At 45.8% G+C, this 22,447-nt stretch overlaps 2 protein-coding genes across 3 annotated transcripts in view; both read right to left on the reverse strand.

Moving 5' to 3' along the window:
- Positions 1-1,598: 1,598 nt before the first annotated feature.
- Positions 1,599-18,773, reverse strand: RAD51 (RAD51 recombinase). Of its 2 annotated transcripts, none has more exons than XR_010070922.1 (12): positions 16,956-17,058; positions 15,423-15,535; positions 14,817-14,954; positions 13,615-13,732; positions 12,987-13,078; positions 12,008-12,102; positions 7,930-8,043; positions 6,997-7,126; positions 6,615-6,736; positions 5,692-6,142; positions 3,817-4,011; positions 1,599-3,447 (listed from the first exon to the last, which is right to left on the reverse strand). XR_010070922.1 is itself a non-coding variant. In XM_063333986.1 (12 exons), the coding sequence occupies exons 4-12, from the start codon at positions 15,507-15,509 to the stop codon at positions 6,019-6,021; spliced, it is 1,020 nt and encodes a 339-aa protein (XP_063190056.1). In that variant the 5' UTR covers positions 15,510-15,535; positions 17,440-17,706; positions 18,241-18,431; positions 18,754-18,773; the 3' UTR covers positions 4,812-6,018. The 2 variants fall into 2 exon arrangements, 1 of the variants encoding a protein (XP_063190056.1); XM_063333986.1 differs by lacking the exons at positions 1,599-3,447; positions 3,817-4,011; positions 16,956-17,058 and adding exons at positions 17,440-17,706; positions 18,241-18,431; positions 18,754-18,773 and having other exon boundaries at positions 4,812-6,142.
- Positions 18,774-19,217: 444 nt separating this feature from the next.
- Positions 19,218-22,447, reverse strand: part of KNL1 (kinetochore scaffold 1) — a 28,587-nt gene continuing 25,357 nt past the window's right edge. The window contains exons 24-26 of the mRNA XM_063332266.1: positions 21,870-21,988; positions 20,407-20,529; positions 19,218-20,295 (exon numbers count right to left, since the gene is read on the reverse strand). Coding sequence (XP_063188336.1) covers positions 20,190-20,295; positions 20,407-20,529; positions 21,870-21,988 — 348 coding nt within the window. The 3' untranslated portion in view covers positions 19,218-20,189. The remainder of the gene's footprint in view (positions 20,296-20,406; positions 20,530-21,869; positions 21,989-22,447) is intronic.

Raw genomic sequence — 22,447 nt, forward strand, 5'->3', positions numbered from 1 at the left:
TGAGCGTGGGCCGTGGCACAGGGGTGGGCGCTCAGGCTTCCATTGCAGCTGGAACTCCAAGCCCTCCGCGCTTCGCTCAGCGCAGCCCCTGCGCCTCCCGCTTCACCCCCAACATCCCAGCGGCGGCCTTTCCCGCAGGAGTCGGCTCTCACACGGGCAGCTCTGAGCGTCCCCTTTCCATGAGGCAGGTCGTCTGCTCACCATGGCCACCTTCTGCTCACCATGGCCATCATCCTCCTCACCATGGCCACCTTCTGCTTGCCGTGGCCATCATCCTCCTCACCGTGGCTACCTTCTGCTTGCCACGGCCATTATGCTCCTCACCATGGCCACCTTCTGCTTGCCGTGGCCATCTTCTGCTCACCATGACCATCATCCTCCTCACCATGGCTACCTTCTGCTTGCCACAGCCATTATGCTCCTCACCATGGCCACCTTCTGCTTGCCGTGGCCATCTTCTGCTCACCATGACCATCATCCTCCTCATGGCCTTCTGCTTACTGTGACCATCTTCTGCCCACTGTGATCATCTCCTTCTCACCATGGCCACCTTCTGCTCACTGTGATCATCTTCTGCTTGCCACGGCCATCATCCTCCTCACCATGGCCACCTTCTGCTTGCCATGGCCATCTTCCTCCTCACCATGGCCACCTTCTGCTCGCCATGGCCACATTCTGCTTACCATGGCCACCTTCCACTCACTGTGACCATCTTCTGCTCACCATGGCTGCCACCTGCTCACCATGGATGTCTTCTGCTTGCCATGGCCGTTATCCTCCTCACTATGGCCACCTGCCGCTTGCTGTGACCATCTTCTTCCACTGTGGCCATCTTGCACCATGGCCACCTTCTGTTTGCCGTGGCCATCATCCCCCTCACCGTGGCCACCTTCTGCCCCCTCTCCCACGCCACCTGGCTGCGCTGCGTTTCCCTCAGTTCCACACACCCAAGTGTCTAAACCCGTTACTCAGGCGAGTCACGGAGCAAAGCGTCCAGAGTTGCCTTTTATCGCGCCTTCTGTCCTGGGGCCACTTTAACCGAGTGTCAGGAACACGAACCTCACTTTTCTGAGCGAGGGGTGGCGCAGGACGTGACCCCCCAGCTACGGGCTGGAGCTGATGGGCTCAGGCTGGGGCCGCGCTGGAGCTCGTTAACCCTGACGAGCTCAAAGGTTCCCTTTCATGGCAGAGTTTTGACACCGGCAAAGCCCGTCCCTGCGGGGGGTGGAGGTTTGCACACAGTTGTACTTTCCTCCTTTTCCAGGGGATGTAGATGGTTTTCAGATACGCGACGGACCATCAGGGATGAAAGGATCATGTTTTATACAAAGCACGGACAAAGAAAGGAGTACAGGCAAGTTATCCTACAGACTTCCGCTGAAAATCCTCAGGAGAAATTGAAGAAGCAGAAGAATACAACTACTTTAATAAAAACAAATGACTTCAAGCGAGATTCGAAGTCTTGCATTTTTATTTTCTGAAGGCTACCCCCCCTCCCCTTTCCCCCTGCACCTCCCCAACCTCCCTTCGCTCCCGCGCCCCCCCGTGCCCAGCCAGCACGCCCTGCCCTTTGCGGCGGGGAACGAACCCTTCCCTGCCCAAAGCGCAAACCTCTGCCTTCGCTGCGGGTCTGTAAGACCTGCTCCGTGCTCTGGACCTAACTTTAAGCTGCGGCGTTGCCCCCCTTTCACTTTTCTTCTTCCCTGGTTTGAAGCCTCCAGGTTAGAGTTACTAAAGCCGCCCAAGTGTCTTGTGGCTGGAGCCAGGCGGAGCGAAGAACCACGTAACTCTACGGCACGGAGAAACCCATTTATATTTTACAGTTTCTGCTGAAAATAAAGGCTGAGACAGTCCGAAAGGGAAACAGTGGATGGTAGATGGCCGTCGTAGTCACAGCAGGAGTCGGCAATTTGTCTTTTCAGTTCTTCTGACCACGGAGGGGTCTGTGCCAGGAAGGATGAGGAATTGAAGAACGGGGAATTAAAGCTGCATTTCAGCGCATAAACACACATCGATCTCACGCCACCGCCAAGACCAACACGGCCAAGGCCAGCAGGGTAACGCTGAGCTCAAGCACGAGTTTGTGTAGTTCAATTAACTCGTTACGCGGTGACAATAACCAAGCCGTACCTCAGCCCTTGAGTGGGGGTCGCACGGGGCCACCCTGCGAGGCCAAACCCGCGCCCTGGGGTCTCGGAGGCACGGGGCAACATAAACCACACGCAGAGACACGACTGACCTTTTAACGAAGATTCCTCCCCATAATTAAAAGCACATGCCGCGCCGCGCCGCTGCCACACGGCGGGTTTGTGTATTTGCGAAGCCCACGGGAGGGAGAAGTGGAGCCGCCCGGCCGCACTTTGCACTCGCACCGCACGCTGGAAAAATGCCGGATTTGCTGCTAAAGGCGGGGATCAGGAACACACTGCGCGCACCCAGGCTGCGGGGGCAGCCAGCTCCTGCCCGCAGGGCGGCAGGCGGGGTTACGAGACGGGGCTGTTCGAGGAAACACGGGAATATTCCCCAGCACAACCTTGCGCCCGCGTCCTTTCCGCGGGGAGCCTCCCTCGCTGCCCGTGCCGTGCCTTTGTGGACGAAGGGGTTTAATGGGTGTGCCACAGGCGGGTTGGGCAGCTGCCGGCATCGCCAGCTCCCCGGGAAACCCAAACCAGGAGCAAAGAGGGCAGCTGCCGGGGGGCTCGGGCAACTCCCCGGGAAACACGGAAACAAACCGCTGCAGGCCATCTGTTGTCAGTTTAATCAAACCGCGCTCTAACGTGAGCATTAGTAGTTCAGAGTAATGCCCGTCTTTCCGTACACGTTTCAATCCAGTTAGGATGCCCTCCTCACCTGGAGCCGGGGGCTGGAGCGCAGCAGAGACCGGCTGGACGACGGCGTACACACACACACACACGCTTCAGAACGGCAAAGTGAGCACGATTTCTACTCATACACCACTGCCTCCAGAGGAACTTCCGGGGAAACACTGAGAGAAGCATCTCAAGGAGACAGCAGGAGAAATGTTTACTAAAGGAATATTAATTATGCCTCCTTGAGGTTAAAGCAATGTTGACAATAAGCTTATTTAATTAGTGTTTCATAGCATTGTGTCGTAAGCAACTTAACCCCCCTATGGGAATACTTGGCTGTGCAGCTGCTACGGGTGTCATGACTTGAGAAAGATCTTTCAAAAAGGGTTGTTGTGTATAAAAGAAACAAACCAAAGCCCCCCAAACCCCCCTGCGTTCAGAGCCTGAGCCGTGTCAGAGCTCCGAGAAGAGGAACAAATTTCTCCTCGTTTCTTGCCCTTCGCTCCCCCGTCGGTTACCAACCTCTCACGGCTGAGGGAAGTGCTGCAGGCTGCTCGGAAAAATCCTTTCCATGCTGAGCACGACACGAGCAGAGAGGACTTCAGGTGCAGTTGTAGCTGTTCAAAGCCTCAGCAGACTTTGAAGAGGAGAAAAAAAAAAAAAAAAAGAGGTTGAATTGGATGGAGTTATCCAGCGACAGCACACAGAGGCGTACAAGCAGCGGGAGACGATGACACAGGCAGGGCTAATCTCCCTCTCTGCAAAGGACTCTGAAAAGAAGCAGCAGAGCAGAAAACAAACACGACATTTTGACTTTTGGTGTAGCCAAAGCAATAAAACAAACGTTCCATCGTCCCTGAAGTGTCATTTATACCTAAACGATACCAAGTGACACGGACACGCCTGCAAAGCGGGGTTTAAAACCAAACCACCCCCCAGCACGGATGGTTGTTGGAAATCACAGCAAAGCGCGCGCTGCGTGCTTTCAAGCCGTCCTCATACATACGGATGGCACTGGTGAAGCCTGGGAGAAAAGGCCAGCAGCGCAATTCCGTCAGCAACGCCGCTGCTCTGCAGAGCGGGGTAACTGCCCCGCCGAGTGCCACAGGACAGCACGGAGGCAGCGCTGCTTTCAGCCTTCCGGTCCTCCTGGGATTCTTCAGCCTGTTCAAAGTTCGTATTCAGAGCATTTAAACCCCACCTGCAATTTGAAATAAGATTTTAATGTTCTCTTTTACACTGGGGGCAGCTGAAGACGTACTACAAGCAGACACATTACGGAAAGCACCGCACGGGGCAGAGGCTGGAGCTCGGATCACCCTGAATCCGTCCACGTCCTCTCCGGTGCCTCTCCCCATCTGCGCCGCTTCTCCCCAGCTCCCAGGGCCACCTCGCCTGTGCCCCCGGCCAGTCCCACACCCCCTCCTGGCATCTGTTTGACCCGTTTCTCCTCTCTTCCCTTGCTCCTGCACTTTGCTGGCTTTCCCAGCCTGTCCCTTTTCTCTCAATGAAGAATTGGGGAAGTGGTTTTCCCCTCTCACACCTGAACCCAGCGCCAGAACAGGGAACGCCACAGCTGTGTTTCACCCGAACAGAACCAGGACGGCTGTCACAGTCCCATTCTCAAGCCACGTCTTTGACAGGGCATAACATTTCCTTTAATTCCAGCTGCGGTCCCGAGGAGCTGGAATCTGCCAGATTTCCCCACCCTCCCAGATTTATCAGCCTGTAGCAGACCCAGCCAACACCGTTAATTAACATCTAGCTTTAGGCAATAACGGGATCTTATCCACGTCAGCCAACAGCAACGCAGGGCAACACCTACACGTAGGGCAAGCGTGAGCTACAAGTGCCGAACCTCTGTCACTAAAGACTGAACAGCTCGGTTCCTTACTGAGAGTCCAACCCCAATTTAATCCCCAAAGTAACATTTTAACGTGAGTTTTGATTCCTGAAAATCAGCTGCAGGCCATGGTGATGGCCACGGCCGTTTGTGTGCATCTGCCGAATAGAAACAGCAGAGCTGCGTGGCTGTGCACAACTTGCGAGCAAAGGCATTCGCCTCTTAAGGAGAGAGCAGACAAGTTACCACCTCACGAGACTCACCCGTCAATACAGCACAAGTATTTATTTACCCGAATAAACGCAGCTTATGCCTGCTCAGCTATAGCCCCCTCTGTATTCTTCATTATTTGTCCCAGAAAAATTGTGCCAGAGAACAAGGAAAATATTTTTTGCTGCCAACTACCACTGTGATATTATTCTCTTTAATCAAGTTTAGAGTAGTTCACAATAGCATAGCTTATATAAAAATAGCGCATAATATAAAAGAACCTTTTTAACCTGAAAAACTCTTAAAATACATCTACAAGGCACTCAGAGGACAGTTGCACTGCACACCTCCAATCAAGGAGATGATGCATTTTGTTAGCGCTAGGAGGAAAAAAAAAAAAATCCAGACTGAGATTCATTGAAGATTTGTGCATCTTCTTGCTACCTGCAGATAAAAAAATGTCTCAGTATGAACTAACACCTGGCTGAATCCCAGAAACCTGTAATGGTGTCAGTGTTTTCATGGTCCTTTTTATTAAAAGCAGATTTCCACGGAGAATTAATGAAATACAAAAAAATGTAACTGACATGTAAACGAACAGTTCCCAAAAACCAGCACGTTGCAGCATCCAAAACAAAATTAACATAAAGACTAAGGATTGTGATCATCATCAATCCCAGCAACATCCTCAAATTCTTGTTGTGGAATACCATTCTGCTTTATTTTATAATCAAAGCAATCCATTAAATATTTAAGTCATCACTTCTTATTTGACAAACCCATCAATGCTACTTCAAATTCACCAAGTTATGAACTATGGCCACATACTCTTAGGTTACCGCACTATGTCTGCTGGCAGGATCCAGCTGGAGCAAGAGCCACGAGGAGAACACAAAGGCCGTGGTCTTCTGAAAACCTTCTCAAGAACTCAGGTTACTCTAACACGTGCCTGAAGCCCAAGAGGGTAGGTCTCTCCCAAGCTACACCTCGAGATGGGTCTCAAAGCGTGTTCATCTGATGGACTTCTGTGCTGAAACACCAGCGTCCGAAGAGCAGTTGCGCTGGGGAAGCATCCGTAAGGTGCCGCAAAGAGCAAAGAAAGGAGTCCTCTACGGAGCCCGAGCCTTGGGTTACGGGGGAGACGAGAGGGAGTCGTCAGTCTTTAGCATCGCCCACTCCATCAGCATTAATGGCAAACATTGCTTCAGCCTCAGGAAGGCAAGGAGAGTCATAAATTTTACAGATTCTGGTTTCACCTCGGCCTTTTCGCAGATACAGTCTAATAGGGAGAAAGAAAGGAAACAGGTAAGGATGTACAGCCTACTTTCAGTAAATCATTATCATAATCATTAAAACTCTATGTTATTACGTGAATACAGCACACTGCCGAGCTGGAAGAACTTCTGAAAACATTGTGTTGATTTTATGCCGATGAATGAGCGCTCAGAGTGGCATTCATTGGTGGAGAAGCAGGCTGGACTTCAAATCATGGAATGGTCGGGGAGGGAAGGGACCTTAAAGGCCACTCAGTGCCACCCCCTGCCGTGGGCAGGGACACCTCCCACCAGCCCAGGTTGCTCCAAGCCCCGTCCGACCTGGCCTTGAACCCCTCCAGGGTTGGGGCAGCCACAACAGAATCGCAGACTTGCCAGTGACAGACTATGTAGAAACCCTGAATTTAAAGGTACTGAGCTAGTTTCATAAAATCTTTCAAAACAAGGCTAATAGCAGCTGATAATCTGATCTCTCACCTCGTGGTGGAAGCGTGTGCTATGATATTTCCTCCGATGGGTTTTTTGGGATCTGCAGCAAACATGGCTGCTCCATCTACTTGTGCTACCACTTGGTTAGTGATCACAACCGCCACGCCAAACTGTAAGGAGAAAAGCAACAAATCAAAATACGTTTATTGTCCATAATCTGAACAAAGGGGAAAAAAAGAAAGAAAAAAAGAAGAGAGCCATGCATGCGCTTCTGCTGTACTCTCTGCTGTCCATAACCACGCTCTCATGCCTCTCAAAACAAAATGGAAGCAGGCACTGAGCGGGCAGGAAGCCATTTGTACAGAATTGACAAGCTTTACAAGAGAAAGAAAGCTAATTACCACAAAATAAAACAGAATTCATAGCTTACCTCATCTGCAAGTCGAAGCAGCATACGCAGAAATCTGGCCAGATGCATCTGTCTGGCTGACAGCTCACCTCTTCCCGAGTAATCCGTCCGATAAAGGGCCGTGGCACTGTCCACTATCAGCAGCGCGTATCTGGAGAAGTACAAGGTTCCCATAAACATTTCCAGGGACAAATAACGCCTCCCCTGGAGCGTGGCAGCGGACGGCGAGCAGTGAGGCTGCACAGACGTGGATGTAAGCTCCTCTCACCTGCCAGCTAGCAGAATTGTTGTTTTTCACAACACTGACTTGTTCTGTAACGCTCAGATTACCAACTATACAGTAAAACCCAGTAAACCCAAAGGAAGTTGCTGCATGACTAAAAAGTTAGATTTATTGTACTCTTATAAACTATCCCAGAACTTAATGTTTTCTGTGGACAGGTTCCTACACACCTCATACCACCCTCCTTCCCTCTCAAGAGGCCCGTCAATCTTAGTTTCAAACTAAAGCTGCCTGCAGAGGTTTCTTCGGCACTTGGCACGCTCTAAATCAACACTCTTCAGCTCTGGAAGCAACTATAAGCTGATCTTTAGAACTGTTTCTCAGGCTGGCACTTTTCTTTGCAGTCACATCAGTTGTCGTAGTTCAAGTCAGTCGCTGCCATCCGACGTTTCAAAGGCAGGAGGTATTACCTGACGACCGCCGGCTCATCCACCAAGCTCATTATCTGGACATGCCGGAGAATAATCCGGTCTGAGAATAACAAAACCTAACGGAGCTAAGCACTGCACAAAGCAAGTATATTTCAAAAAAGTTAACTTTTGAAGTAAACATTTGCTTTGACATTTCACAATTTTGTAATCTATACTTGCATTTGTTCATCATCTACAGGCAGCTTTGCAATATGGATATGCATTGGCACACAAATCACTCCATCTAATCAGTCTAATTACCGTGATTCAGCCATCATGGCAGAGGCCTGATACAGGAGCTGGGTCTGATGATCCGTGTTAAAGCCTCGAGCATACGCCACATTATCTAGCACATCACTGCCAGACAAGCCGTACCTGGAGAAATCAGTGAAGAAAAAATAAATCTTAAAGTGACAATTTCATCGCTAGGAATTATCTATCAGGTTTGCCTAAAGGCCGGAACAGAAATTCACATTCCTGGCAGAGTCTTAAGAGACAAGTACAGGCAGCAAAAAAATGCAACACAACGTAGCGATGAAAAGCAAACAGAATGATTGGAAACCGTTTTTCAAATAATATTTTCCTGCCAAGAACAATAGTAAAGTAGAACACCAGGCATTTTCCTCAAAATAGAACCACAGGCAAGGAAAGCTACCATTCTGGAACAGAATATTCTGAAAGCAGTAAATTGCTAATGAAAACCAGTGATAAACAGCCTTCCATCTGCAATACCTCTGTCAGTGTTTTACTACCAAAATAAAAAAAAAGATATTTACATTCAACATCTTGTATTTAAATTATTTATACAGCACTTTGAGAAATCCTTTGGAATTTGGAGAAACAGCTGATTACCCTCCTTGGATCTGAACTGTAATAATATTTTTTCCAATGAGAGGGAACATACATAATTTGTCTCATTTTTCATTTCTCACTGAGCATATTTCACAGATGCTGAAGTTGGAAGGGATCTCTGCGGATCACCCAGTCCGACCCTGCTGCGCAAAGCGGGACCAGCTGCAGCAGGTTGCTCAGGACTGTGTCCAGGCAGGTTTTGAACCTCTTCGGGGACGGAGTCTCCACAACATCTCTGGGGAGCCTCTTCTAAAGCTTGGTCACACTATAAACCCTTTCTTGCTACCGTTGGCATACTTGTCCTGGCTTCAGCTGGGATAGACCTATGTTTTTTCCTAGCAGCTGCCGTGTTTTGGATTTAGTATGAGAATAGCGCTGATAACGCATATTGCTTTAGTTGTTGCTAAGTAATGTTTACATTGGTCAAGGACTTTCTCAGCTTCCCACAGCAGCCAGGACAGAGCACAGACAGGACAAGCTGGCCAAAGGAATACTCCATACCACAGACGTCACGCTCAGGGTATAAAGGGATGAACCAGTATATGGCTCAGTATCGAAGGGCTGGAACCGACTGGAAGTACTCTATGCACACAGCCACGCACAGGCACCCTCTTACGGATGCACCTATGACCACTGCAAACATCATTTCACTTTCTCGTCGGCGCCCAAGAGGTTTTTGCTGACAAATATCCACTGGTGACAGGGAGTATGGGAGTACTCCTCTACTCGCGGCAGGAAAAGCCAGTGGGGTTAGGCTAAATTGTCTTCAAAGAGAGTTAACAGCATTTAGTTGGAACTGTCCCCGGCTGATTAGGAGGCGCGCATTCCCTTCCAGTAGCAAACAAGTGAGGGAAATTACTTCCTGCAGGGGGACGATTACTCGATAGCTGCAGGGAGAGAGTAGCAGCAGAGAGGGAGGAATAGTAATACCAGATGTTTCCAAAGTGAACATTTGTCAAATTAACCTCTAGGACCTGTGTAAAATGTCGTCCAAAGATTTTTTTTTCCCCCCAGTACCAAACCATCCAAATCCAGTACTGACACAAATCTTCAGCTTCCTATTTTAAAGCAACTTGACCTTATTTCACTCATTTAGGATGGTATGTCAATTAGATCATCTCCCTCTATAAAGAAAATACAGAGCACCTCTCCTATGAGGACAGACTGAGAGAGCTGGGGTTGTTCAGTCTGGAGAAAAGAAGGCTCCGAGGAGACCTTCTAGTGGCCTACCAGGATCTTAAGGGGGCCTACAAGAAAGCTGGGGAGGGACTTTTTAGGATGTTGGGTCATGGTAGGACTAGGGGGAATGGATTAAAACTAGAGATGGGTCGATTCAGACTGGACGTTAGGAAGAAGTTCTTCACCATGAGGGTGGGGAGACACTGGCACAGGCTGCCCAGAGAGGTGGTGGAAGCCCCATCCCTGGAAGTTCTTAAGGCCAGGTTGGACGGGGCTCTGAGCAACCTGGTCTAGTGGGAGGTGTCCCTGCCCAGGGCAGGGGGGTTGGAACTAGGTGATCTTTAAGGTCCCTTCCAACCCAAACAATTCTATGATTCTATGAAAAGGAACTTTTGTGGACTAACACGTCATATTGGTTTGGTATTAAACCTTACTTCATTTCTCTACCCACAGTCATGGAGAGGCCCATAAATACTGGCCTTACCTCATAAATCTGAGGTGTTACTAAAAAGCAGCAGTTCTACCCTTTCATTCTTTCCGCTCCCAGCTGCTCATTCTTGTTCCCTGCTTCACTCCAGCAGTTTATGCTGCACTGCAGTGAACCACACGAGCCACCGCTCTGCTCCAGCCTACAGCCCAGCAGCCACTAATGCCAGCACCGGGGGGCAAAAGGAATGGCAGGACCGCCTGCAGCCGCACAGAATTAACCTGAATTAAACCCAATTAAACTTTAAGTTTCTGCCCCATGCAGACTGTTAGTTACGCATCGTGATCTTACAAAGCAGACATACTGTGAAATCAGCCTACAGCACAGAGAAAGCAGCTTTGCCTACACACAGTCTTGGCAACAAAAGAGCTTCACGAAAAAAATATATGCTGAGGAATGACAAAGGATAAAAACAAAGAAACTGTGGAGAACACATCTGTAACAACAGGCCAGGCCTTGACATATACTTGAAGGCTATTTGAAGGAAACAGTCACTTGGCAATTAAGTCTTGCTTCTGTAAATGCACAGTAAAAAAAAAAAAAAAAGGACAGTTGCTTTTTAAGCTAGGAAATTTGTTGAAAAGTTTTTAAAATGCTTTTTAGAAAGCCCCACATATGCAGCCTGAAAACCTATGAACGTAAATCAGACTAGCAGAAGCGTAGCAGAAAACGGGCCAATTGATTTTATCTTCGCAGAACATCTGAGTTTCTGTATTCACACCAGCCCAGCCTTGCTGCACGATCTGGGCTCGCAGCTTAGAAACAACCCATGTTTGTCACCTTATTACTTCCAGAAGAAAGCGCACAGCTTACTGACACGAACATTCTAATCAGGATCTTGGTGGAAATATTTTTTAAAACTATCATATGACTGAAATTGTTAATCTGAAGCTTAGGCCCAAATTCCAATCTGAACAATTGCATTCTGTATCCTTAAAATTCGTCTCCTACTTCAGTCAGGTGTGATGTGCTTCACACCATTTCCCAAAGTTATGGGCTACTGTTCTGTTCAAGCTGACGCAATTTCAGCAAACGATAAACACTGCAAGATAAACAAATACTTCAACCCAAGTTCACTGAAGTTGCATATGTACCGTGATAATTATGAAACAACAATCATGGAAAGTTAAGCCCTACAGAAGCAGTTTTAATTTTGAGAAAGCCTAAAGAATCACAAGACTAGAGCAGCTCCTTTTTTTCACGTACAGAACCAGTACTTCAGGCTCTCAAGTCTAACCAGAATCTCTGTGTAGACAGCAGAATTTTTATTTGGGTAATTAAGTTTTACTTGCCAATTACTATAAAAAACCACATCAGAACATTCTGAGGTAGAGGCAGGAGATGAGAAAACAGCTTTTCAACTGGTCAGTGGATGCTCTTGTATTTCCTAACAAAAATTTTCCAGCTGCTGTTGCGATAACCTTTTTACCAAAGAATCATTGTTTGCTATTGGCAGAATTTAAGAAAAATCTTTGAATTTATTTCACTAACAATAAAACTGAAAGAGACACTAGTAAGAAGCGCAGAGGAAATATTCCAGGGAGCAATGACATTAGCTACTGTCATATCTAAGTAAAACTATAAACTTAGTTTTTATAAAATACATGTAATGAAGCGGTCTAACATGCATGTAGGTAGGCAGGCAACTGTTTTGTTTGGTTGGTTGTGTTTTTTTTTTAAGGACAGTTCTTACTGCAACAATTCCATGAATATAAGGCGACAGGCTGATTTACACACTGATCCTTATCAAGTAACTAAGTTGTCCCACGAGTATTCCTTTCTTCAACTAATGCCAATTTACTTCCAGCCCTAAGTACAGACCTTTCAGCCACAGCAAGAAGACGTTCTGGGCGGAAGGTCCCTTCTGTGTCAATGTACATAGCTTTTCCTTCTCCACCACCTCGGTCAATGGGAAGCTAAAGGAAAAGCAGATGAATGAACGTGAAATAAAGCATCAACAAATAATCCACTTACCGCCTTACGCTCTCAACTGATACCATACAAGAAATAACATACCAAGCTATTGCGATTAAAGTCACTTATGTGGGAAAAGTGAGAAGAGAGACTCCTATTGTCAATCTCTGATACCTACATAAAAGGACAGGTGCTTAACTCGGAGCTGGTAAGTTGCGGTGCATAAGGGTGTGAACTAAATGATCACATTAAGGCCAAAGCCTCTATATTTTATGAAATAGCAACCGCTAGAAAGTAATAAACACTACTACTTTTTTAAACTAGGATTAGAAAAAAGGTTCCTCCAAAACCGATCTACTGTTTGAAAGCAAGAGCCAGCTGAAGGCTTTTGCAAAAGTAACATGAAGTAAGCTCGGGATATGTTAGTGGAAAAAAAAAAAGAAAAAAAAAGCAGCTAGTTAAGGAAACTTGTCGAACCAACGCAGTTTATTCTCTCTTTTCAACACTCTTGGTGATAAGATAGGTTCTCTGCAGTCTAGAGCACCCGAAGAGAGATCAAACGCTTCCTGGCATTTAAGACCCAGAATTATGCTACAAGGCTGAGGTCTTAAGTTTTGTTGTCAGAATAGTGAGGAGGGGGAAAAAAAAGCTACAGAACGTGTCAAACACAGGTAAAAACCATCACAGACTGAACTGCTGCTAACACAATCCTAGTAGGAAGATTAAGCATGAAACAAAAGATCCTCGAAAGCTGCAAGTACAGACAAGGGTGCTGCAAATACATTCTTTGCAGCTGTTTATATGCATCACATTTCTATTGGTTGAGAAAAGTGCACAAATGAGCAAATATCCCGAATACTTAATTTTAATAAAGTGGACCACTCACTTGACAGGTTACTGCCAGGGTATGACACAACTGTGTTTTTCCAGTACGAAACTCCCCAAACAACTCTGTTATGGACCCTGTTTCTATTCCTCCTGAAGGGAAAATAATAATAATAATAAAATAAGTTTTAATAGGGCGCATACTTCAAATAAAGACCACATCTAAAGTATTACATTTACAGAGACTCAGTAAAACACTTTGGTTAAAAGTTTCAAAACTCTTAATTGGAAAAACTGGTTTTCATATTGAGGGTTGTTCTTGTTGCAGATAAGCTTAGGTAAGTGTATTTTTGAAGACGCTGAAAAGCTGAAACAACTTGTTTTGATTTTTTGATCACAAGTAAGAATGGGGGAAAAGTCATACTTGGCTTTGTTTTCTTGAAATAGGTCACAGACTAGAATAAACTAGAGACATCCAAAATGAATAGCTCTAGGTATTGCATCATGACTAAAAGGTTTTAAAACTATTTCTACAGCTATTAAAACAAAATCAGTTGTGATACAAGACAACAGAACTTTTTAGTTCAACTACAACTTGTGTGTCTTATGTGCTTCTGTGCAGTGATCACGTTCATAGAAAAAAAAGCAGACAACTAAGGCTAATCAATAAAGAGAAATAAAATTATTACCTTGAAGGAGTTTATCAAGTTCTTTGGACCCAGTGGTGATCTGGATGATCTCTGACCTTCGCTGGTGGAATTCCGTTGCGGTGGTGAAACCCATTGGAACCAGTTTGGCTGCTTCAGCCTGAAGAAAACGAAATTAAACAGTGCAAGAAGTGTTCATCCCACGCATTTACCCTCTCGACTAATTAATATTGTAATTTTCTGTTTTGTGAAATGGTAGAAGCACCTATATAATTTGAGGCGTACGTTTTATTTTATAGACCATATATTAGTTGGTACCTCTGAACAGAACTGAAATTCTGCTCAAAGAAAAATCTTCAACCATTTTGTGTATTTTATGGAAATCTTCCCCACGTGAAACCTGAAATAGCTAGAATGGGCACACAGCCTATTAGGAAAGCTGTCTTCCTAACAGTAAATCAACGTGCAAAGAAAAGTATTGGAGTTAAACATTGTGCTAGGACAGATTTTGATAAATGAGAACCAGTTTGGCAGGAACTCCACATCCTGAACTAAGAAGATGCTGTGAGGTTACAACTCAGGCTTCACTCTCAGTCCCCAGAAGTAAACCCCAGGTAAATACTTGCCTGAGGTATGCAATTAACATGCTTAAAAAAACCGTAACAGAAGAACAGCTATATTGGGTTGGTCCAGCCATTCATAACACAGTATCCTCTGCCTCGACAACTGCCAGCAGCGGAGGCATAGGGAAAGAGTGTAACACGTCAGGGAACGAGGGAGTGACCCTCTGGGCTGAGTGAGCAAGGCTCCTGATCTGAACACCACCCCACCAACATTGCACGTAGCCCCTTCTTAAGCCAATTTGTGCTACAGATGGCCACTGTGCCTTGCGACAAGAAGTTCCATAACTTAATTACAACTTGAACAAAAAAGTACCTTTTTTGCTTTTGGCTTATCATAAGCCTTCTTATCATGAGAAATACTGAGCTAGAAATAATAGTCAGTCTTGGGTATACTCTCCATTCCTTCCATAATTTTTACAGACCTCCCTCTTCACTTCTTGAAGCTGGTCCTAGTAGGTTTTGTCTCTTCTCACCAGAAGTCATGTCATACCTCTAGTCGTCTTTAATGCCCTTCTCAGCATATCTTTAATGGAGCCTTCCAAAATCACCAGAACACTTTAAGCCAGCAGAAAGAAAATTTCTTGAATCTCTTGGGTTAAAGCTTTTCCGTAACACCCTTACCAAGATTTTGTCAGCTTTGGCTTCACTGATGCCTTTAATATTTAGTAGCTCCTTCTTTGGTGCATAAGCAACAGCCTCGACAGTGTGAAATCCAGCTTCTTCCAATTTCTTCACATCATTTGCATTTATACCACATTGCTGAATGGGAGGGGAGAAAAAAAGGTCACACTAAGACACAAATACCTTAATCTAACTTCCACTAAATACCTTCAATTGCCTCCATCATACGTGGATCAAACTCTGTTATTACAAGTCAGCATACTGAGTGTTACGTCCCTATTCACTTACAGACAAAGAACCATAAAAAATAATATCCTTTTACCAGTGTAATGTTTGCATAAGCTATTAACTTATAGAGATGGCATAGAACAGGCAGAAGACATCATTCCCTGTTTGGTTTAATAGATGCTGGAGGTGACCAATACACGTTAGGAAAGGCAATGTAATATAAAACATAACTGTTAACACATTGCTTTTTTTGTTTTCGATTTTTTGACAGAAGATGAGTAAGAATTTATCAACACAATTTTCAGATACAACTTGTGTTTAAGGAAAAAGACCAGCAGATGTCTTGAAAACTTACCCTCGAGCTAACTCCATACCCACCTCTAACCTAGATATGAGCTGTGGCCCAAAGCTCTCCTCCTCTGCCGACGTATCTGCGTTTCCTTCGAACTGCACTTGCATCGCCATCGCAGCAGGCAATAAGTACAGCCCCACTGGAAGAAAAAACAAATCACTGTGATACAACATACACCATTCAAAGAAGATATACGTGCAAAGTGTTTCAAAATACTTCAACAGATCACCCAAAGTAGTATGTGACAGCTTTCTCCCTTCCCATATCTCTTAGCTCATGGTATGCGAGTGCTATAAGAAACATCTCGTGTGCTTTCCTGTGTAGTATTAAACGTTAAAAACAAAAAAATCCACAAACAACTCTCATGTTACCTGGTAAGGAATAATAAGAGAGGCTTAATAGAGAGTTCCACAGCACTTAGGAGTATAATATAACAAAATTAACTTGCCATTAGCAGTATCTCATTTTAGCAAGGTTAGGTGGTCACGTTAGAAAATGTATTATGTGAAACTGGCACTTGATGCTCTGGACTGGTTGTGCCTAAAAGACTGCCCTGGTGACAGCCACAATGCCAGCACCTTGTAGAGTCAGGAAGGAGCTTTGGGTTCTCCCTCGGGACCCTGCTAACACCACCAGGCATGTGCCACCCTTCTGAGCACACAGGAGCTGCCAGGGAGAAGGAAGTGTAGGAAATGTACACGTATATATGGATATAATCATAGAATGGTTCGGGTTGGAAGGGACCTTAAAGATCACCTAGTTCCTACCCCCCTGCCCTGGGCAGGGACACCTCTCAGTAGATCAGGCTGTTCCAAGCGCCGTCCAGCTTGGCCTTGAACACTTCCAAGGATGGGGCAGCCACAACCTCCCTGGGCAACCTGTTCCAGTGCTTCACCACCCTCACACCAAAGAATTTCTGCCTCTTATCTCATCTAAGTCTCCCCTCTTCCTGTGTAAAACCCTTCCCCCTCGTCCCATGGCTCCCCTCCCTGATCCAGAGTCCCTCCCCAGCTTTCCTGGAGCCCCTTGAGGGCCTGGAAGGGGCTGGAAGGTCTCCCCGGAGCCTTCTCTTCTCCAGGCTGAACCCCCCCAGCTCTCTCAGCCTGTCGATAATGCTCCTCAGGTGGCTTCACCCAGGGACCTGGACGAGCCTGGCGGTGAAATCACCGACAGCCACTGTCCATCGGGAGCAGAGGAGAGCCACGAGCTGCGACAGCGGCGACAGTCGCGACATCAGACACCTCTGTCAGCCCAGTATCCCCCCCCGAGCAGGCCGCAGCCGCCGCACCGCCTCCTCCACGCACCACGTCTCACAATTCCCCTATTTTCCCTACCCGGCCTGCCCTCCCCCCGTCTAAACCTAGTTTTTTAAAAATTTTCCCCTCATAAACCCGCCCCAACCGACCCCCCTCAGGCCTCCGCGGGCCTCCCTCGGCCGAGCCTCCCGTCCTTGAGACCCGTCCGCTTCCCGGGACGGAGAAGGAGCCCGGGGGTGGTGGTGGGGGGTAAGTCCCAGAAGGGTCGGGGCGGAGGGGGCGGCCGGGGCGGGGCTCACTCACCCCGCGGCGGGGACGGAGCCGCCCGTTACCGTTGTTGAACCGCCGGCGGTTCGGAAGAGCCCGCCACCGGCCTCACGTGACGAGGGAGGCGCGCGCCGAGCCCCGCCCCTTCCCCCGAGCGCGCGCGTCCGCGCGCGCTCGGGGGAAGGGGCGGGGCTCGGCGCGCCTTAAAGGGACGGCCATAAAAAAAAATGTCTTTTTTATTTTTTAAAATCCTAAAAATCCCATATCAACCCGCAGAAAAAATTCGAGTGACTTAACTGAGCCCACCCCTCAGTAAAAAGAATATCAACAGGGGAATTTTATGGGTCCCTACAGAACTCTTTTAAGCGTATTTCGGATAAACCCAACCACGCGGAGCACGCCAGAATCTCACGCCCAAGGGTTATAAAACTTCATAAATAAAAGAATTAAAGCTGATGGGCTTGTGTACAAATCTGAGCCGTTAAATTAGCCAAACTTTCCACACCTAAGTTGAATTTACCTGCTATATCTTCAGAGCAGCGTATCCTGTATAAATATCCGATTTAGAAATTATTTTCCACTCAGAACTCTTTTTTTTTTTCCCCCTCCCCTCGCAGTTCTTGGAAACACTGTCTTTTCTTCTAACTCTCGGCTGCAAAACAGATCAATCGCTTATTTTACTTTCGGTACTTCACGTTCGACTCAAAGCGCTGCCCCGTTGAAATGGGTACGTTCTCCACCAGCGTTTCCATCCTCTCTCCAGACCTTGGAACGTTTCCCATGGAAACTACGGTTGGAACAGGAAAGCAGAGCATTACTAATAATGCCAAAGAATTTGCATCCTTGTAACTTAACCTTTTGCCAACGAGCTAAAGAATGTAATACGTATTTAAGACGACAAACCAGCGATCGCAGGAGGCTTTTGCATTTATATATACAGAAAGATTTCAGCCTGAGCTTAGCAATATTGAAGGTTCTTTTCCCATAACGTACTAGAACTCGGATGTGGCTGACGCTCTCCTGGAACTGACACTTACGCCGGGGCACAAGTGCTCATGGATGATCTCCAAATTGACAAGAACACGTGCTTTAAATTAAATGCAATAAACCGATGTGCTCTATTACTGACAGCTGTGAATTAATCACTAAAGCCACAGTCAAAACAACGTCCCAACCCTATTAGTATAAAAATACAATAGTGCTCCGCCCTTCACAGCTAGTATTACATTAACAAATATGAAATAAGAATTCATCTATAGACTTCCCCCCCCCCCGATAAGTAAATTAATTCTTGAAATGTAATTAATTTCTTCTCCCTTACCTTTTCCCCCATCCCAGCTCTACTCTGTGAGGCTCGGGGGCCTGTTGATGGCAGCGGGTTCTCTAATGTTGGCGACGCGGCTCTGTGACTGAGCAATGGTGACAGCAGCACCCCGTGTGACAAGCTTAGCAATGGCATTCTCATCCAAATTTGGCGTGCAAAAGAATATAGCTTCTGTAAATATGTTATCGCTGTGAAGATTTTAACAGTAAGACATTAGGCCCTATAGATGACAGATGGTATGATCTCTAAGTCCTGATGCCCTGAAAGGAGGTTAAACATGAGCATCGAGTACAAATATAAATCAAAAATAAAACTGGAGCGGCTCAATTTCTGCCAAATCCCCTTTTTCTGCTGCAAATGCATGGCTTTCTTTTGCTTTGTTTCACCTGCTACTTTGATTCAATACCCAGTAATAAACTCTACCAAAACCTCACTTCAGTCTTTAGTGAATTTAAGAACCTGATAACTATCAGATTCTCTGGCTTGTAAAGACGTCGAAAGAGAACTAACCCAGAGGGACAACAAAGCCCACGCTGGATCGCGCTCCTCAGGTTCTGCTGCAGCACCCTCTGCTGCTTGGCCGTGCTGATACAGCCCCCCCAGCACACTTCAGAGTAATTCCAGGTACAATTCCCAAGTCATTTGCAGCTTAGGCACTATTTTTCTAATTAAAAAAAAAAAAAAAAAACCTGCAAAATCCAGGCCATAGAAAGCTAACACTAGGAAATGCAAGGAAAAAAACCCAAACCCCACCCAAACAAGTTCATATTCCGAAACGTCCTCCCAAAGAGCTAACAAAGTATTTCAATAAAGTAGGGAAATGTTCCGTCACAGGTCGAAATGGAGCAGCCAAGAATCACAACTTGAAGAAAGAAGAGAAATAATTCAAATGTTTAATGAACTTCCACCTTCAAACTGAAGGAAAATTTGTAAAAAGACAAACTTTTATAAACACAAACATATGAAAACACCTTTAAATTCAACATATTTTACAGAGATACAAAAATCTGCATCTGCCTACCGAAGGGAGAGCTGAGAAATGGTCACTGAGGCACGTCTACACGATCGGGGTCAGCCCAGTTCCCGCAGCTCAGCCACATCATATACAAAATATATACAAAAGCAGGCTGGGCTGCGCCGACGGCGTTACAGAGACCGCCTGAATTTAAATAGCTCCGTCTCCTCACGGACATCCTAACGCTTCGCAAACTCGAGGGCCCAGCGCCGAGAGACGGGCTGTCCTGGATGGACAGAGACACCGAGTGTCAGGACAAACTTCCCGTGGGAGAGGATCCCACCGATGGAACGCCCTGGCGTGGAGCCTCTTGCACCGCAAAGGCTGTGGTCGAGCACGGGGATCTTCACTCTCCATGAGACAAGCACCCCGACTTTGGCCACCTCGCCGATTACTACAGGTTGGCTGGTTAATCAGAAGCAGGGCTGTGGTTTTGGTGTTTTGGGAGGGGTTCCAGGAAACTGATAAAAATCAGACGCGATGCAATATGCTACGAAGTAGTGAAGTAATGATACTGAAAGTAAATTTCAGTCACGTTAATTTAGAAGATAGTCGTCATTGTTTTATACAAGAGCTCTGTAAATCAACTCTCAACACAATGAACATGTTACGTCAGGAGAATATCCATACTAGGACAGACTATATGTACAAGGAGGCCAAGACCAGCCGTGACTGAAAGAAGGTAAAAGGCAGATTGGACAAATCCAGAACATAAGAAATTCCTCCTTCTCCTTTTTAGAGACCTCTGCTTTTATGAAAACTTGTGGCCTCCACCAAGCATCCTGGAAATCGATTATTAGAGAAGATCACTAAAGAGCCGAGGAGTGAACAGCACTCCCCTTCTGGTGAGAGACAGCTTCAATTCTCACAAGGCTAAAATCAAAGATATCCACAGTCCGACTTCTTCAGTGCCGCCTGCGGATCTAGTGAGTCATCGGGGATCCCGCAGCAAATGCTGATGAATCGAGCTGACGATTCTCCGCAGGTAGTGGTAACCGATTGGTACTTTGGAGAGAACAGCAGAAATTTCCTCCTCCCTGGGAACGACAAAATTATCACACGTGTTTGAGAGGATACGGAGCATTTAATTCCCCATCCCTCGCTTTGAAATGGAAGTCCTATGGAGTGGTTCTTTCTGTGCAACTCACCCGATATTCCCAATGCGGTTTTGGACAGTAAAAGGCAGTGAAGCGGACGGGTAGTTGGCAGATAGAAACAGGGTCAATTCAAACTTGGCAAAAGCCGTGGAAGCGGAGAACAAAAGCTTCACTCTGTATGCGAAATAAACACAAACAAAAAGATCAATACAAAATATTCAAGTGGACTGCTACCGCCTTTGAATTAGGTTCCAGAAGTGAAAACAAATGTTGTAATTGATGCAACAGCTCAGTAACTTCTGAAGAGTTCCAGCACAGACTAACAGAACTTCATAAATAAGGTTGATAAAACCTTCCCACTCTCATATTGTCAGCATTCTGACACTGAGTTAGAATACAAAACCCCAACTTTCCTCGCAGAAAAAGTTAATACACACATAATTCACAGAGCCTTTCAAAAATTATGGGAGAGTGTAGAGTAATAATCAAAAACACGTTTTCTAGGTAACATAAAATACTCCTAGGTAGCTAAAGTTTTCTGAAGTTTTAAGTGGGACTGATTTACCTCCAATTTCAAAATTCTAAGCTTATTTCATGAATCCAAGCCTATTTAAATCAGGGCAGCTTTCTCTCTAGCGCAGTACTCTTGCCTATGACAATGTGCAGGAAGGCCAGAGCTGAATTTTCTTGGAAATATGGGTAAGACCATCACCGAGGACGCAACGCCCAGGAAGCAGATGCTTTGGGATAGTAAACTAGAACAAGCACAAACCAGGTCTTTTCTAGGTAAATCTCCCACAATTTGCAACATCCTGAGCGCAAGCTGCCCTTGCATTTGTTTTGTTGACTTAACTAAATACAGCTTTTGTGGGATTTTTGGCATCTGGTACAACACCACTCTTGCAAAGGGTGCAACAAAATTAGAACAACCAATGGGAACAGCATCAAGACAGGCAGAGCAAGGCTCACGGGGCACTTCTTCCTTAAGGATATACATCGATAACAGAAGGATAAGGTGAAGTAGTATTTATCTTGTTGCACTGGGACATGCCGCAAAATCGGGTAGTAGTATGAGAAAATGAAAACTAAAGAAAATAAACTTTAGTTGTAAGTGCATTTGTCCTTCAACAACTGATTCTGCTTGCCTGAAACAAATGGAAGATTAAAAGAAACAAAGCATTGAGCTACAGGTAAATTCCCGTCTCTGTTTCCTTTGCATTGCTACACTCTGGTGTAAAGTTTTAAGTGAGAGAGTCAAGTGAAACAGGAAAGTGGCAAGGAAGGAGAGGTTACGTGATAGTACGGAAATTGGCTAAATCCAAGAACAGCTTAATTTTCATGTATTTGAGTATTATAGTGCAATCATATTAAAATAAATTAGATTGTTGTTAAAAACAGTGGCATAAAATCTCAATTTCAAGAAAACCAAATTGAAAATATTTCAGTGTTTGGTTCCTGATTTTCTAGAGACACTCTCTGAAGGACTGGTGTAAACTCCATCTGAAGTTACTCACTTTGTGTCATTGACCTCTGTCTTCAGAAGATTAAATTTTCCACCCCATCTCTCCAGAAATTCAATCTCCTCTCCTAAGACCTTGCAACGACTCACCACCAGAGAGGCATCATGAAGAACCTAAGTGGGCAATCAGAAAAGCAATCGCATTGGCGCTAGGCTGGTAAACTGTGTGACACTTGAAAATGCAGTTTATCCTAGAAAGTACACACACAAAAAAATGTAGTTTAACTGGTATCTCAGTTTGGATGTGAAAATGCAATTGTACAAACATAACAACAAATATACATTCTTTGCCCTAAGTTTCTCCCTCCAGCTTTGTAAACAGGAATACACTGACATGCAGGAACACCGCGTTTGGCTTGGCGATTTAAACCATTTAGGAAGCAGAATGGCATTCAGCTCAATTCTTTAATTGCTACTATCGGAAAAAGAATGGATTTTAAAAAAAATATCAGTAAGACAGGCAGACATTGATGCAGCAAACAAAGAAGAAACCACAGCTTTTAGGATTCTTGCCCAGGCACCTCAGAATACTCAGGAGGCAGATTTTGATCTGCACCGATGAAGCATTCATTA

The sequence above is a fragment of the Chroicocephalus ridibundus genome, chromosome 4 (assembly GCF_963924245.1).
Source record: "Chroicocephalus ridibundus chromosome 4, bChrRid1.1, whole genome shotgun sequence".
In the NCBI taxonomy this organism is placed as follows: domain Eukaryota; kingdom Metazoa; phylum Chordata; class Aves; order Charadriiformes; family Laridae; genus Chroicocephalus; species Chroicocephalus ridibundus.